Here is a 14811-nt window from a genome sequence, read left to right on the forward strand (position 1 = left end):
TAATCAAACATAATAAAATAATGCTGTAAATACAAACCAAGCATTTCACCATGAACTACTTTTTCAGAACCAAGCAATGCGTTTGTGCTACACACCTCAAAATAACTTCTATCAATGACATAAGTGTATCGATTCAGTGTCAAATTATTATGCACTGGATTTTCAAACCGTACCACTCATCCATCCATTCATTTTCTATACCGCTTATCCTCACTAGGGTTGCGGGTATGCTGGAGCCTATCCCAGCTGACTTTGGGCAAGAGGCCGGGCGCACCCTGGACTGGTCTACCATACAATTCACTTGAATCTTATTAATTATTTATGCCAGCTGTAAATATTTTAATTGTACCTTCCATGATTTAAACATGAAATAAACATGTTTAAATCACGATATATTTTAAATGGCATATTGTGTGTAGGTCAGCATTGCTATGAGTGTCAACAAAGACCCACATCCCAACTGGTGCTTTCAGTGTAAACACTACACTCCTCCACACAGACTGTCTTTTATCTGCTTTTAGATCCCCATACTGGTAGGTTTACATTTACAACAATAAATAAGACAAAAAAAGGGTTGTGGAAAAAGCCACCAGCAGTGTTATGTGGGCCTGTTGACTTCTATAAATGTCTAAAAGCAGTTCCCATAGCTTGTCATCCTCTTGGATTTAACATGAGGCTATATATAGCTGCTCTTATGGGAAAAAAATCCATGTATACTGACTTGCTGTTAGCTTAGAGTAATGTGTGTCATAATACGTATATCCGATATTGGCTTTTTTAGGCCAAAAATTATTGTCCAACTCTCAATTTCCGATACTGATATCAGCTGATACCAATATGTAACATTACATATCTACTGTGGTGGAATGAACATATACAGTATGTGTTGTATACAGCATGTATACAAAAATCCGACACTGATATCAGCCGATATTGCATTTTTTTGCTGCTATCGGGCCGATAATTATCGGTACCAATAATGATCAGACATCCCTAGTCTTAACTCAATGTACTGCCTTGCATTAGTGTCATAGATATTGTATATAATAATATTGTAATCAACATTGGAAGCAACTCTGACTGAAACATTTTAGTGCATATTTGTCACTGTAAAAAATGGAATGGTACAAGAGCATGAATTTCCTGGAGATTAAGGGCAGTTACTTTTCTATTCAAGGTAGTTGAAACACCATAGAAAAAACACCCTACTCAACATTATGATTAGAATCAGAAGATACAATATTTTAAAGAGCTCGTCTCACAAAAACACATTCATGTTTAATTTTCGCATGTCAAAAACCCTGAAGGAGTTAGACTGTGGAGAAGTGCGCCAAGGAGGCAATTAGTAAATCAAATTATTTTGTACTAGCTATATTCTACGAATCTTACAATAACAATATGAGTTTTTTGCTAAATGTTAAGGTTCCTTAAACAGAGACTATTGCTCACCCATTTTATCTTGCCGTCGACGTAGCCTATTTTGTGTGATATCATACCCATCTAAACACAATAAAAGTGAATGTTATTTGTCTTTTTGTTGTGAATATTTGTACCTGTAAGCGCTTTCGGTATGACGTCACAGACAAGATGGCGGCGGTTCAGATAACTCGCTGGGGGGGATTAATAATCACAATTTAATTTCACTCGTATTTTATAGTATTGTATTGGCAGTATGACAGCAACATGTGTTAAGTTTATGCTTTCATTGTGTTATTGTTTTTTTGTGTCATGAGCACTTTTGACACCGTTTGTAACTCAGTCAGTGTATGCTGTCAGTTTTAAGTTCCTACCTATTTTCGTTTTTGGTTCCTACCTAGGTGTATATAAGTTAATGAGGCGGAACAAATCTTCTGTAAAATCGTCGTTTCCACACGTGCACATTTAGTCATTACACCCATAGAAAATATGCCCCGTTGTTCGCCACACTGCTTAGAGCTCAAACGCCAATAGGTGATAAAAGTTAAAGATCACACACCGTTACACCGTTCCTTTTTCTACCACTTGTCGTCGTTAGTCGCGAGTGAGCTGGAGCCTATCCCAGCTGCTTCGGGCGAGAGGCGGGGTACAACACAGTCTGCACTGGTCCCTAGCCAAGCACACGACACATACAGGGTGGGCCAAAATAGGATTACAGTTAACAGACATTTATCATTTATTAGGCATATATTTACATGCATTTACAATTACATACATTATATTTACATATTAGACATTATGTTTATTACATGACATGAATGTAACCTTACTTTCGGCCCACCATGTATATAAAATCAGACATACACACAATTTAGAGACCCATGTTTTTCGACTGTGGACGCCACACATCATCTTACTTTTCAGTGCTATATTGTATGTAGCAACAGCACCCTCTAGTGACAGCAAATTGCAATCACACGCATTGTTGCTAAAAGAGATTCAGGAAAATGAACCAATGCAAAAGAACACATTGAAAATCTAAAATAGTTACATTTATTAGATTCTATCATTTTGAGGGTTTTTTGTGAGTACTAATCAAACCTATATCAGCTGAGTTCATCAATACTTTGGGTGAAGTGCTCCCCAGCTTTTAAGCCATAATGTAGCGTGTCCTTCTGGACTGCAGCCCAAGCCATTTGAAGACTGGAGCAGCGAGCGGCCCAGCGACCCTGAGGATCCAATGTCACCACCCCTCCCAGTCCCTGCACTCTGGACTTCATGTAGGCCAGGGCCAAGTCACTGGCTGCCTCCACTGACTGCCCTGAGGACAGAATGTTTAGCGAACAAGACGTTAACTTGGCATGTTGATTGATGAAATGTTAACAATGTTATTTAAGGCAATACGTAAACCACATAAACAACAAAAAAGTACATGCTAATCTTTAACTATTTCAGTGGTCCACGTACGTATATACGGTACTGCAAAGATTTTAACACAGACAAGAAGAAATGTCTGAATTTTTATTGCTTTGCAATAAAAACAACATACAGTATTCAGAATAAATACAGTAGTATCATTGTACAGTCCTACTTTTATTATATACCCTGTATACATGATTTACTGGTTCTGAAACCGGTTGAGATTGGTACATTGTTTGAGTTCCCTGTTTGAGTCATACAAAAAGTACAACCAAGAGGGATACATGAAGCCAACCGTATAACTGGAATGCCAGTTCCAGCTATATGAGTCGGCCATGATGGAAAAATCTGAAAAATTTGCCTGGGTTAGCGCTGGTGGGGGCCCAGCGGGCGAAGTCCCCGGGTAGCTCAATTTTAGAGATTAGGCCTACTGATTAGTAGGTCTACTGACCATTTGAAGTCAGTATGTAGGTCAATGAAAGGTGTTCAACCCAGAAGCCAAATGGTTTTCAAAACTGTTGGTCAGCGTTGTGCACATGATGGCGTTTGAATCGGCATCAATGTTGAGTAGTTGAGGAACCTTATCTGTACGGAGACGCACTCCCAGTCCACTCTTGGAGCCCCTCATAACAACGGCACATGAATCCACGAGGATTGACATCAAATGGTTCCAAGGTATCTGGTTATCAGTGAAAATCCTGACCAGTTCATCAAACAGAGATTCGTTGTTCACGGACAATAGACTCACTGACGTGTTCCACAATCACTTCTTTCTGCACTGCGGAGTAGTCGCTGACCAGAACTGAAAACACCCTCTGCAAGTTGTTGCCGGTCGAAAAATACCCATTCTCCTCCATTCAAATGGAGGATCTACTAAATAAATGTCATTTTTCTGTTGGGGTGCCCGAATTTAGGCAGCTTTTGTTCAAATAATTATTGCACACCCTTCTCATCTATCACAGCGTTCGTCTGACATGTGATATATTTAACTGGGATGGCTGATCAGTGATTTATAAAGGAAAATCTTGAAAATGATCAGCGGTGCCCAAACGTTCGTACCACTATAGGTGTTCAGTGAACATTACATTAACATTCTTGTGGACAATTAATATTGAATATCTATCTCGTGAGATGCTTTGTGTGTGTGTACTGTGTATATACCTTGCTCTACATGAAACAGGATGAGCCTGGCAAGTGTAACTTTCATAATGGCTTCTCCGTGGCCTGTGGTTGATACTGCTCCAACCTGATTGTCAGCATAGCCTCCACATCCTAAGACACATAAAACATTGCATAAGCCACACGTCTTCAATGCTGCATATGGTGGCTGCAGTTCATGGAGTTTGCATGTTCTCCCCGTGCATGCGTGGGTTTTTTCCGGGTACTCCGGTTTCCTCCCACATTCCAAAAACATGCTAGGTTAATTGGCGACTCCAAATTGTCCATAGGTATGAATGTGAGTGTGAATGGTTGTTTGTCTATATGTGCCCTGTGATTGGCTGGCCACCAGTCCAGTCGCCCAAAGACAGACAAAAACAACATATTATGGAAATAAAGTAATAATTAAAAGAAGAAAATGTATAAGAAGTAAGTAGAAATAGTTGGAAAATTAAAAGAAAAAAACAACAGAAATGGAAAAATGTTGCAAAAAATGCTGTAATTTTACAAAAATAAAGTAAAAATATTAAGACTTTAAAGTCCTATACGTACGAGAAAAAAGTTGCAATTTTACGAGAATTACCTCCTAATATTGAGGCAAAGTAATGTCATTTCAGTAACATAAAGTTGAAATATATTTGTTTTTTTTGTCATTTGTAATATTATGAGAAACAAACTAAAGTTAAAATAATTTCTGAAAAATTTGGTTGAGAAAAAAGTTATAATATTATGGAAATAAAGTCAAAATACAACAAGAAGGACATCTTCAAAGATTATTTAAGAACATGGAAATATAAAAAAAGTGAGGAATAAAAGATATTCACACCCCCTTGTTGTCCCTCGCAATACTGCAGCTCAAATATCGCTCCTTTGCTCGATCACGTTTTTTCAAAAGTTAATTACCGTATTTTCCGGACTATAAGTCTCTATTTTTTTATTGTTAGAACTTGCCTTCCAAGAGGACGTAATGTTTTGGTCAAGTAGTTTGGAAAATAAATTACACGCAAAAAGTGTGACTTATACTCCAATGTGACTTATGTATGTTTTTTTTCTACCTAATTATGCATTTTTGGCCTTGTGTGACTTATACTCCGGAGCGACTTATAGTCCAGAAAATACGGTAATTAATAAAGTGCTGTTAGTCAAAACACGAAGAAAAAAATGTAGCATCCTATCACATTATGTCTCGATGTGCGTGTTACACAGTGAACACAATTCAGTTGAACTTTCTCCACGCTAAATGCAGCAGTTGTTAGATTACATATTAACTGAAAGCGCAGAGCTCAGTGTCACCTATTAACCTTTTTGGTTCCGTTCACCGGCTGACTGCACCCTCATGACGCATTAACTGGATGAAAATCTGGATAAAAGTATTGTTTCATTATCAAAATAACTCATTATTGGTTAACTTTGCATTGACACAAAGAAACATTAATATCTTCCTGAAATTTCATAATTTCATGATAAAAATATCAGATTGGAGAACTGACCGATGAAAGGTGTGTCACCCACGCGTCCTTCCATTTGATTGAGAAGCCCGCCAGTAGAGGTTGCACATGCTACATTGCCTTTTGTGTCAACGGCCACAGCTCCAACGGTGCCCATCTTTCCCCTGCACAACAGAAGATGACATTCGACTACTTTACACACACACACACACACACACACACACACACACACACACACACACACACACACACACTATTGGACATGAGCACAACCTCACATTTCAATCAACCTTTTAACCTTTTAAGGGAAATTCTGACTGATCTTCCACATAATTTCCACTAGGATGTGAAGCACTGGTATTGCATGCCATACATGACTCACATTTGGCACTCCACAGGGTTGGCATCAGGTTCCAGGTTTTGTCTCCAACGCATTCGGGAGTATTCAGTGATGAGGGACTCTTGGGGAACCTCTGGGACACCCATAGCCCGGGCAAACTGATTTGCACCATGTGCAGTCAGACAGCTGTGACTCGTCTAGAACAGATATAAGCATTCCTATCAGTAAGGGTTTTGATGACATTCATTTTTAACTTTGTTTACTTTTTAGAGTATCTTCATGAGCGAAAAAAATTTGATGAAACATTTAGTCCTGAATCGCCAAGGGCTCCAGGTCTCCTGTGGCCATGAAGTACAGTTGTCCCTTGCCACTTTGTGCTTCAAATTTTGCTGCTTCCTAGATCACATGTATTTTTACTGTGTGTATTTTTGTCTTGAAATTAACCATTTTCAAGCATAAAAATTGCTTAATTAACTAAAATACAAATATAATCCATTTAGAAGCCGCATTCAAACACATATAGAGCAGCTACACACAATAGCGTGCACAGAAAACTTTCTAGATCTTCCACAATCTGCACCTATTCCAGCTGTATTTCCTTGGATTTGTGCTTCCTGCCAAAATATTCTGTTTTAATTAATTCCACCCACACCGGTGTGATTGTTCACACGTCCAAAGTGCTTCCTAAGTTCTGCAAACCCCACTTTCTGATTTAGTGAGAACAGGAGTTGATAATAAATGAATAAAGTCTTTGGAACGCTAATTGAAAAGTGTTTAGGAGCAGAATCTCAAAAGTTGATCAACTATTAAGCTTATTACTACAACCTTCAACAATACAAGTGCGAGGCATGATTTATAACCTTGCGTTAACTTTTCACAACTAGTGGCATGGTTGCGTTACTGGGAAGTAGCTTGATGCATTGTGAGTGACGCTGAGATGACGCCTATCACAAGGTGTTTGGATACTCCACCAGAAATATAGTACTCTGCGTTAGCTGCTACAATAACAATATCGCCGTAGCTCAGTTAATGTACAGGTCAGTTATGGAAATTGAACTCTCTTGCCATCTTTTTGTTAGGGCTTAAGCGTCTAAGTGTCCCAATGACGTGCATTTTAGCTAGCTCGTATAAATTTTTTATTTCTCAAGTTATAAAGCACAGAAAAGGGGAAGACATATGTCTTTATGTTTCACATAAAGATTGGGAATGATGGGCAAAATTCCCCAAAAAGCGCAGTTCCCTTTTAATGTGATCTGATACCAATTGTGCTCATATTTACCTTGTCCATAACCAGTCTTGCTAGCTGCACAGGATTGGCTATATTGCGTACAGCAGAAACAGCACCAGAAGCCAGTGTTCTTCCATCCATCACAATAGCGTCCATCTCCACATCCCCACTGGTGGTCAGCACTGACCCACAGCCTAAAAACAACAACAGATAAATGTACAAATCTAGCCAGTGTTACATAACTTGGACTGGAAACACACCCGTCATTTTATATCGTCTTGAAGGTGTAGTTTGGCCAAGCCTTTCTGGTCAAATTCCAAATTATTTGACGATAGGGGCATTCAACTGTAAACGGTGCCACTGTAAAAGTGACAACTAACTCCGCAGGTACCAAATAGATATTTTTTTACATGTATTAATCATAATCTTCTCTCAACAGAACATGAATTTGCTTTGCATATTTTTGCATAACTTTAATATGGCTCATTTAAAATAACATTATTTGCTAATTAATGTATGGCAGTGGAGATGGTGCATGGTACTGCATCATGTTGTAACTCAACCTGCATTGAAGACGGGGTTATTCTCCATCTGGGTCACGGCCTCCACCACAGCATCGATGCTGCTGCCCCCCTTCTGCAGGATCACATACCCAGCTTGAGCAGCTGAGCAAACCCCAGAGGTGGACTTGTCTGATCGCTCACTTGGAACACTGCCCGCCCCTCCGTGGACCACCACCACAGGAAGCATGTCCGTTACCTGCATACAAGATGGGAAAAGGAAACATTATACTACGGGGCCTATATGTGGCTGTAATTAATAGTAATAGTAATTTATAGCACTTGGTGTTCCCGCTGGGTGTACAGCTTTGGGGGTCATTTCGAGTCAGTTGCAAACAGTCTGTATGGGATCACAGTAGATAAAGATTGGCCTCTCTGGAGCAACTGATAAAGGTCTTTTCAACTTAAAATATTCAATACAAACTGACAATAGCAGAAGATCTACACTACACTACAACCAGATCACTCAGTTGCTGTTCTTGTGTTCAACTGTGTTGACTGGATCCCGAATCCAGCTGTGGCAGCTAGTCAGCAGGTCGCTTTATTAACACCTTTGTTTATCCTATTTATATATTCGTTCAAGTCTTCGAAATGACACAGATACCGACTGATTGACAAGACTGTCAGGAAATATGAACATTGTATGTTAATATATATCAAGGTGACAAGATTGTTAAAAACATTTAAATATAATATGGCAAATTACACTTACCTTTAGGTTTGTTGCTGTTATGGCACTGCACTGCCTTTCCTCTTAATCTACTACGATAAACCTCGCACACACACAGCCAATAGGATAGTAGTGATGTGTAATGCGTAAAAGAACCTACTCTAGGAGTCAATGTAGTAGAGCAGAGGAGCCGATTCTCATCCGGGGATGGTCGTCTCTCAAGATTGTTCCTTTTGACCAATCAGCTCTCACTCTCAGCTATGCTCACATAGCAGATAGGGTGACTTTTTCATTTTTTTAAAGCTAAATAAAAAATAAAATATGTATATGAGGCTGCAAATGACTTTGAATTAAGAGCCGTTTGAGAGCCGGGTCTTAGACAACTTATCACAATTGGGTAAAGCGTATTCTTCTTTGGAAGACATTGGAAACCACAAGTGGTGCATGCTGCCATCTATTGGAAGAGCCGTAAACTGCATGTTAAGAACAAGTCTGTTACCATCAGTCGTTACATTTTTATGTGACGTAATATCATGACGTATGATGATGCAAATCATACTTTTTCCTTGCAAAAAGTACATCGGGTGTTTGTTTGGGTAACCTCTATCAAACTGGCCATAAAATGTTACTAATGTTATTAATTATGTTGTATAATTATATTAATAATGTTATTAATATTTTTTTCATGTAAATTGACATATAAAATAGAATAAAATGCAGGGGCTTAGGAGGAGTATTTGAAGCTCCTGAACTCATCTGTATGCTCATGCTCATGGTTTAGCATGCAGTTCAATTTATTCCACCAAATAATTCAGGGGTGTCCAAACTTTTTTCACTGAGAACCAAATATATACTAGAAGTTGTACATAAATAATCTTCATACATTTTCTTTTTGTAATATTCCTATAATATTATAACTTTTCCCCGACTTAAAAAAACTCTTAGTTTTTCATAATAATACGACTTAAAAAAAACTAATTTTTTAGTTAATATTTCAGCTCTATGCTGCCTTTAAGATATTTTAATATGGTGATCATCTAAAAGTTGTGGTGTTATAGAATGAAAAAAGACAATGAAACCCCTCATCTTCTGCAATTCTAAATCCGCCCCTGCTGTAGTCTTCCCAAAGCTGACCAATCATAGAAAGGTGGTCTCTTGTGGGGAACCTTCAAGCCTTAAAGAGACAGGAACCGAACCAGCATGAGATGATTGAGAAGACCACATGAAAGCTAATAAGCCACATAATTAATCCTCTTTATTTGTTTTGAACTGAAAGAAATCCATGATCTTATGGACCCAAAGTAAAATAAGTAATATTATCATTTAATATTAGCCTTCTCGTAGAGGAACCGAACCTGATGCATTCAGATGGGGGCGGGAAAACCTGATATCTCGCCCCTGAGGAAACCCTTTATTTTGATGCGTGCGGCAGGCTACCGTGAGCGCGCATTTTTTTCCCACTCGCTGGAGCCCCCATTCTTAAATTAGGGCGGCGCGTTCCTGCTGCAAGAGAAGTGAACGCGCTTGAGGGGCTGCGGTCCCATTGACGGCTCAGCATCAGCACCAAGTATCCGCCTTGCCTGGCAGCGACACAGACCGCCATCCAAGACCCCCCCTCTCCTCTGCTCGGCCTGAACCCGGATCGTCCCCGTGTGCCGTCGTCCACACCGACCGCTGGAGAAATGGGCTCCCCGTGAAACGGAGGTGGCGGAGGGGAGAGGCAGGCGGGCGGGAGGGGGTGGGGGGGAGAAGACACCGGTGCAGCAATAGGGAAGAAGCGAAGCTGGTAACGGCAAATCCGCCACAACAAGCGCCGTTCTTACAACCGCTAGTACCGACACCTCCGTACCCGGGTGCCCCCCACCGCCGCCATGGGAACTCCACATCGGTCGCGCCAACCACATCATCCGTGGGCCATGTCGTGATCCGTGGGCTTTGCTATCCGTGATCCCAATCGAGGGGAAGGAGGAGGAAGAAAGAGGAGAGGCGAGATGTTCGCCTCGGTAGGCCCTCGGGGTCCACCCGTCGCCCAGGCCATCCCGGAGCCGGACTTGAGCCACTTGACGGATGAGGAGAGGAAGATCATCATGGCTGTGCTGGCTCGGCAACGGGAGGAAGAGGCGAAAGAGGAGGCCATGCTAAAGTAAGCCAAAGAAATATTGCCTCTTTGCGTGTGTGTGTGTGTGTGTGTGTTTGAGGAAGACAAGTACTCTTGCTTTCTCTTTTGTGTATCTAGTACTTCAGAATCAGGACTCTGTTGTCTGACCATGCATGTGTTTGTGTGTATATCCTCCAACTCACACACAGTCCCACTCATACACACACACACACACACACACACACAAGGTCCAGGAGTCGGGATAGGTGTCAGTGAAAAAAATGAGCAAACAAATAAAACACAGGCCTCGATACTGATGACTTTATGGGTAACCTGACGATGATGATGCTAGTGTGTGACTATGGCCCATCACCAGCAGCATCACATCCCACTTACTCCTTTCTCTGACAAATACAAACTCATTTCTCATCTGCACTTGTCTCATTAGCATCACCACTATGAGTCATGCTTATGCTTCAGTCTGGTGGACTGTATTTGCTTTTAACTGGAACTATTTCATTGACAGATGCAGTGGGAGGAGGGCAATGAAATAGCAGAAAGCTCACTGAAGCCTGGCATGGAACATAGTAAAAGTAAAACCCTCCCTGTTGGCTTTTATCTGTGCAGCATCCATCTCAACAGCTGCTCTTCCCAGCTCTGGGGTGCGGTTGAGCTTCTCCCATGCTCATGCACGATATGTAGGGCAGAGCTCTTGCAAACAGACATCACACAGGCTGTTATAGAACCAGTAGGCCGAAAACCGAGTGCCTGTTTAATGTCATTTTCAATCAGGAGCGACTAGTATCCACTGCGTTCGTCCACCTCCTCATCCTGGCTATATCATCACCGTATATATGCATCAGTGCACCTGAATCCAACCCCCTTTTTTACTAGTAGCACACAGCGCATCAAGTTAAAGCCTCCTCTCATAGTAACTGCACAAAGCTGCACTGGAAATCGAGCAGATAGATAGCTAGGATGACCCACCTAAGCTACACGCTCCTCAAGCTGTACGTTTCTGTTCTATTTTAAGCACCGCATAGACTGATAGCCCAGCACTGGAATGGAAGCATCGATTCATTGCATCTAAAGTAGGAAATGTCCAATATATACCTCCGGCTCTAAGTGGCTATGCATCATTTTTAGTCATCGTTCACAAGTTGAGGATTCAGTCTTGTGATGCTGACACTTTCCTTGTGTCGGTGTTGTACGCTGATGCCATTTGCGTTGTTCTGATTTTGTCTGATTGGTTGACAAATTCACAAAAGTTTGGGAAAAACTAAACTACTACTAAATATACTTGATACTAAAAACACACCCACATAGGGTAGGTGGCTTTCAGGCTGTGCTCATGTTTGTAGTTTGGTACTCTGGACCAGAGCAAAGTAAAAAAAAGATATGTGCTATGGCTGTAGAGATACATTAATCCCATGATACGACATGAACTTACATCATTGAACATGAAATGAAAATTAATTAATTGAAACAGTGAAAATGGTGGGTTACAAGCTTTTAGAATTAAGTGCAGTATAATGAAGAATGAAGTGCAGCAAAAAGTGTATCAAGTAGCGTGTTCTGAACAGGGTATTTCAACAGCTTGCCACTGAGGAAAATACATTTCTGGGGATCACAATAGATGAAAATATGAGCTGGACACTTCATATTACAAATATACAACATAAGGTGGCCAGAAATATTTAAATATTGAACAAAGCAAAATTTGTTCTCAATCAGAAATCACTCCACATTATACCATATCTTACTTATTGTGTAGAAATATGGGATAATAACTATAAAAGCAATTTTCACTCGCTAAATGTACTGCAAAAAAGGCCAGTAAGGATAATTCATAATGCCGCCTACCGAGAACATACTAACTCCTTATTTCTAAAATCACAAATACTTCAACTTGGTGATATAGTTCATCTTCAAACAGCTAAAATAATGCATAAGGCTAAAAAATAACCAATTTCCTAAAAATATTAGGAAAGCAGGAGGTGAACAAATGTAACAGTTACTGATTGTAAAAGTACCAGATGGAGGGGTAGGATTTAATAAGCTTTGCTTCTTCCTACTCCTTTTGGACATGTGGAACTGTGAACTGATTATGGGATGCACTCAATTGTAATCTGATGAAATAAAACCATTACCATTAACATATGAGGAGGTAGCCAGTCGTACTGTGGCTTCCCCCAAAAAAGTCCAGGGTGGAACCCGCCTCACGCCCACAGACAGCTGGGATAGGCAGTCAAGTTTCAGTGGGGATGATTGACACTGGATGTGTGCATGGAGTTGTAATGACAAGCTGCACAGACAGTCCCATCATAATGTGTACGTGTGTGAGTGAGGGCAAAAAAAAACGACTGCCAAGTTTAATTGTGGTGAGGCTCCTCAAACACTGGTGCTCACCAAAGAAATGCAACTGATTGGACAGTGTTTGTGAAGTATCACTCAACAAATTTGCTGTCTGCTGGGTTAAAAATGTTAGTTATTTTGTGTTGCACTATTTCTACCTGCTGGGATGTCACAAAAAAAGTCTAAAATTTATTTTTAAAAGCGCCGTTGCGTGCAGCACTCACCCACACAGAGAGAGAGAGACACAAGAGCCACAGAGAAATGCTGCTTCTGACGCATGTGCCGTGCTTTACTATTATATGCTTTTTACTGTCATTTGAACTTTGGTCCATGACGTTTAGCTCAAGTCAACCCAATCGCACCGGAGTTCGTATTTAATTGGCCAAAAAAAGTCTTCAAACTGTCTGTATTGGAACTAAATATGACAAGTGTGAACACTGCATAACTGTTTTTGGGTTCCAATCTCAACTCAGGCCTTTCTGTGTGATGATACTTATGCAAGGTTGCATTGCGGGGGCAGCAGCCTAAACAAGGAAGCCAAGGCTTCCCTTTCCTCTGTTACTTTGTCCAGCTCTTGCGAGGTGTTCTCAGGCTAGTTGAGAGACCTAGTCCCTTTGGTAAGGAGAGCTCTCTTTGGAAAAGAGTGACGTTTTTAACCTGAGGAAGTCCTCTGTAAGATGCATCGTCCTGTTGAAAAAGTCAGTCATTACCACACAGACGTGGACCTTCAGTCACGAGGGATGCTCCAGGCAAACATCTCCATCTGCCGCTTGACGCCCCTGCACAACCTGAAGCTCCATTGTTCCATTGACCCCCCCCCAGATCATGATGGCTCACTGTATCGGATGGAAAACACCAGCACACCAGTAACGTTGGAAGCCATCCGGATTATTTTCTCAGAGAATAAAAATTTCTTCCACTTTTCATTGTCCCATTTTTGGTGCTTTCACGCAAATTCCAAACAATTTTGTGGTGATATGACCGTTGAAGGCGTTTTTTGTTTTGAAAAGCCTTCTCTGGCGGATGCCATCTGATGGTTATTGAACTGCACTCGGTACCAGTGACAACTTTCATTTGTGCTGAGGATGACCTGCCGTGTTGATGGACAGCCAATGGGATCAGGGATTTAACATTATTAAAGACCTCTACACGGGAAATAGCACCCCTATAGTCACCTTCGCTCTCCTACTGCCGATTATAATAGACATAATGAATTAAAATAAGACCTTTAAGACGTAAATATGACTTGTGCCTGTGTGAAACATCTCTGTGTGGAGTTTGCATGTTCTCCCCGTGAGTGCATAGGTTTTCTCAGGGTCCTCTGGTTTCCTCCCAAATTCCAAAAATAGGTTAAGTGGCGACTCCAAATTGTCCATAGGTATGAATGTGAGTGTGAATGGTTGTTTGTTTATACGTGCCATGTTATTGGCTGGCGACCAGTCCGGGGTGTACCCCGCCTCTCGCCAAAAGATAGCTGGGATAGGCTCCAGCATACCCTTGCGGCTATCGTAAGAACAATTGACATGGAAAATGGATGGATGGAAAAAATGTCTAAAAAGAAGACACTGCCGAAATTGGGATGCTCTTATTGTTCAAGGTGATATCAGATCAGACCAGAGTTGGATAAAAACATACAAAAAAGTCTGTATTTCAAATGAACTTTTCAGCATATTTTTGTCAGACAACAAGGTGTCCAAAGTCTAAACCTAAACTGACATGTTTTTACTGTGTGTATTTCAGAGAAGAGAAGCCTATCCAAGCCAGAACCGTAAACTTGGTTGGGCAGAAAAAACCTCAGCAGCAAAATGACGTCCGGTGAGTGTTAACAGTTCACTGCATTTTCCAGGAGTTGAGACTCTGGAGTCTAAATTCTCTATTAGTCATGTTAACTACAGTACATCCTAGTCAAGGGATGTCCGTCTGTTCTTTTGCATCATGTTTATGTTTTGTTGTGAGATCCATTTTACACCTTGGATGAGTCACCCCGACTGTATCTCTTGCTGTATGAATTACATGACTATACAAACATCATTTGGATCTTTAGATAAACTATTTTAGTCAAATTTGCCTGCTTAGGTGTCTGTCGTTAGAGTAGATCCCCACTTTTTGTGATGGTTAT

General features: G+C 40.7%; 2 protein-coding genes across 20 annotated transcripts in view; one reads left to right on the forward strand and one right to left on the reverse strand.

Annotated features, from left to right (window-relative positions):
- Positions 1 to 1891: 1891 nt before the first annotated feature.
- asrgl1 (asparaginase and isoaspartyl peptidase 1) lies at positions 1892 to 8353 on the reverse strand. Of its 3 annotated transcripts, none has more exons than XM_058063258.1 (7): positions 8282 to 8353; positions 7573 to 7768; positions 7061 to 7203; positions 5824 to 5978; positions 5484 to 5605; positions 3997 to 4107; positions 1894 to 2737 (listed from the first exon to the last, which is right to left on the reverse strand). In XM_058063258.1, the coding sequence occupies exons 2-7, from the start codon at positions 7757 to 7759 to the stop codon at positions 2523 to 2525; spliced, it is 933 nt and encodes a 310-aa protein (XP_057919241.1). In that variant the 5' UTR covers positions 7760 to 7768; positions 8282 to 8353; the 3' UTR covers positions 1894 to 2522. The 3 variants fall into 3 exon arrangements, with proteins under 3 accessions (XP_057919261.1, XP_057919241.1, XP_057919250.1); XM_058063267.1 differs by lacking the exon at positions 1894 to 2737 and adding an exon at positions 2826 to 3514; XM_058063278.1 differs by lacking the exon at positions 8282 to 8353 and having other exon boundaries at positions 1892 to 2737; positions 7573 to 7764.
- A 1115-nt stretch (positions 8354 to 9468) lies between these two features.
- The window catches only part of LOC131103244 (regulating synaptic membrane exocytosis protein 1-like), a 68423-nt gene continuing 63080 nt past the window's right edge, over positions 9469 to 14811 (forward strand). For 9 of the 17 annotated variants that reach the window (XM_058049410.1, XM_058049362.1, XM_058049379.1 and 6 more), the window contains exons 1-2: positions 9470 to 10382; positions 14433 to 14507. In XM_058049410.1, coding sequence (XP_057905393.1) covers positions 10231 to 10382; positions 14433 to 14507 — 227 coding nt within the window. In that variant the 5' untranslated portion in view covers positions 9470 to 10230. Of the gene's footprint in view, positions 10383 to 14432; positions 14508 to 14811 lie in introns of all 17 variants that reach the window. The other 8 variants (XM_058049441.1, XM_058049449.1, XM_058049467.1 and 5 more) reach the window with 3 other exon arrangements.

Source organism: Doryrhamphus excisus, chromosome 2 (genome assembly GCF_030265055.1).
Source record: "Doryrhamphus excisus isolate RoL2022-K1 chromosome 2, RoL_Dexc_1.0, whole genome shotgun sequence".
Taxonomy (NCBI): Eukaryota; Metazoa; Chordata; class Actinopteri; order Syngnathiformes; family Syngnathidae; genus Doryrhamphus; species Doryrhamphus excisus.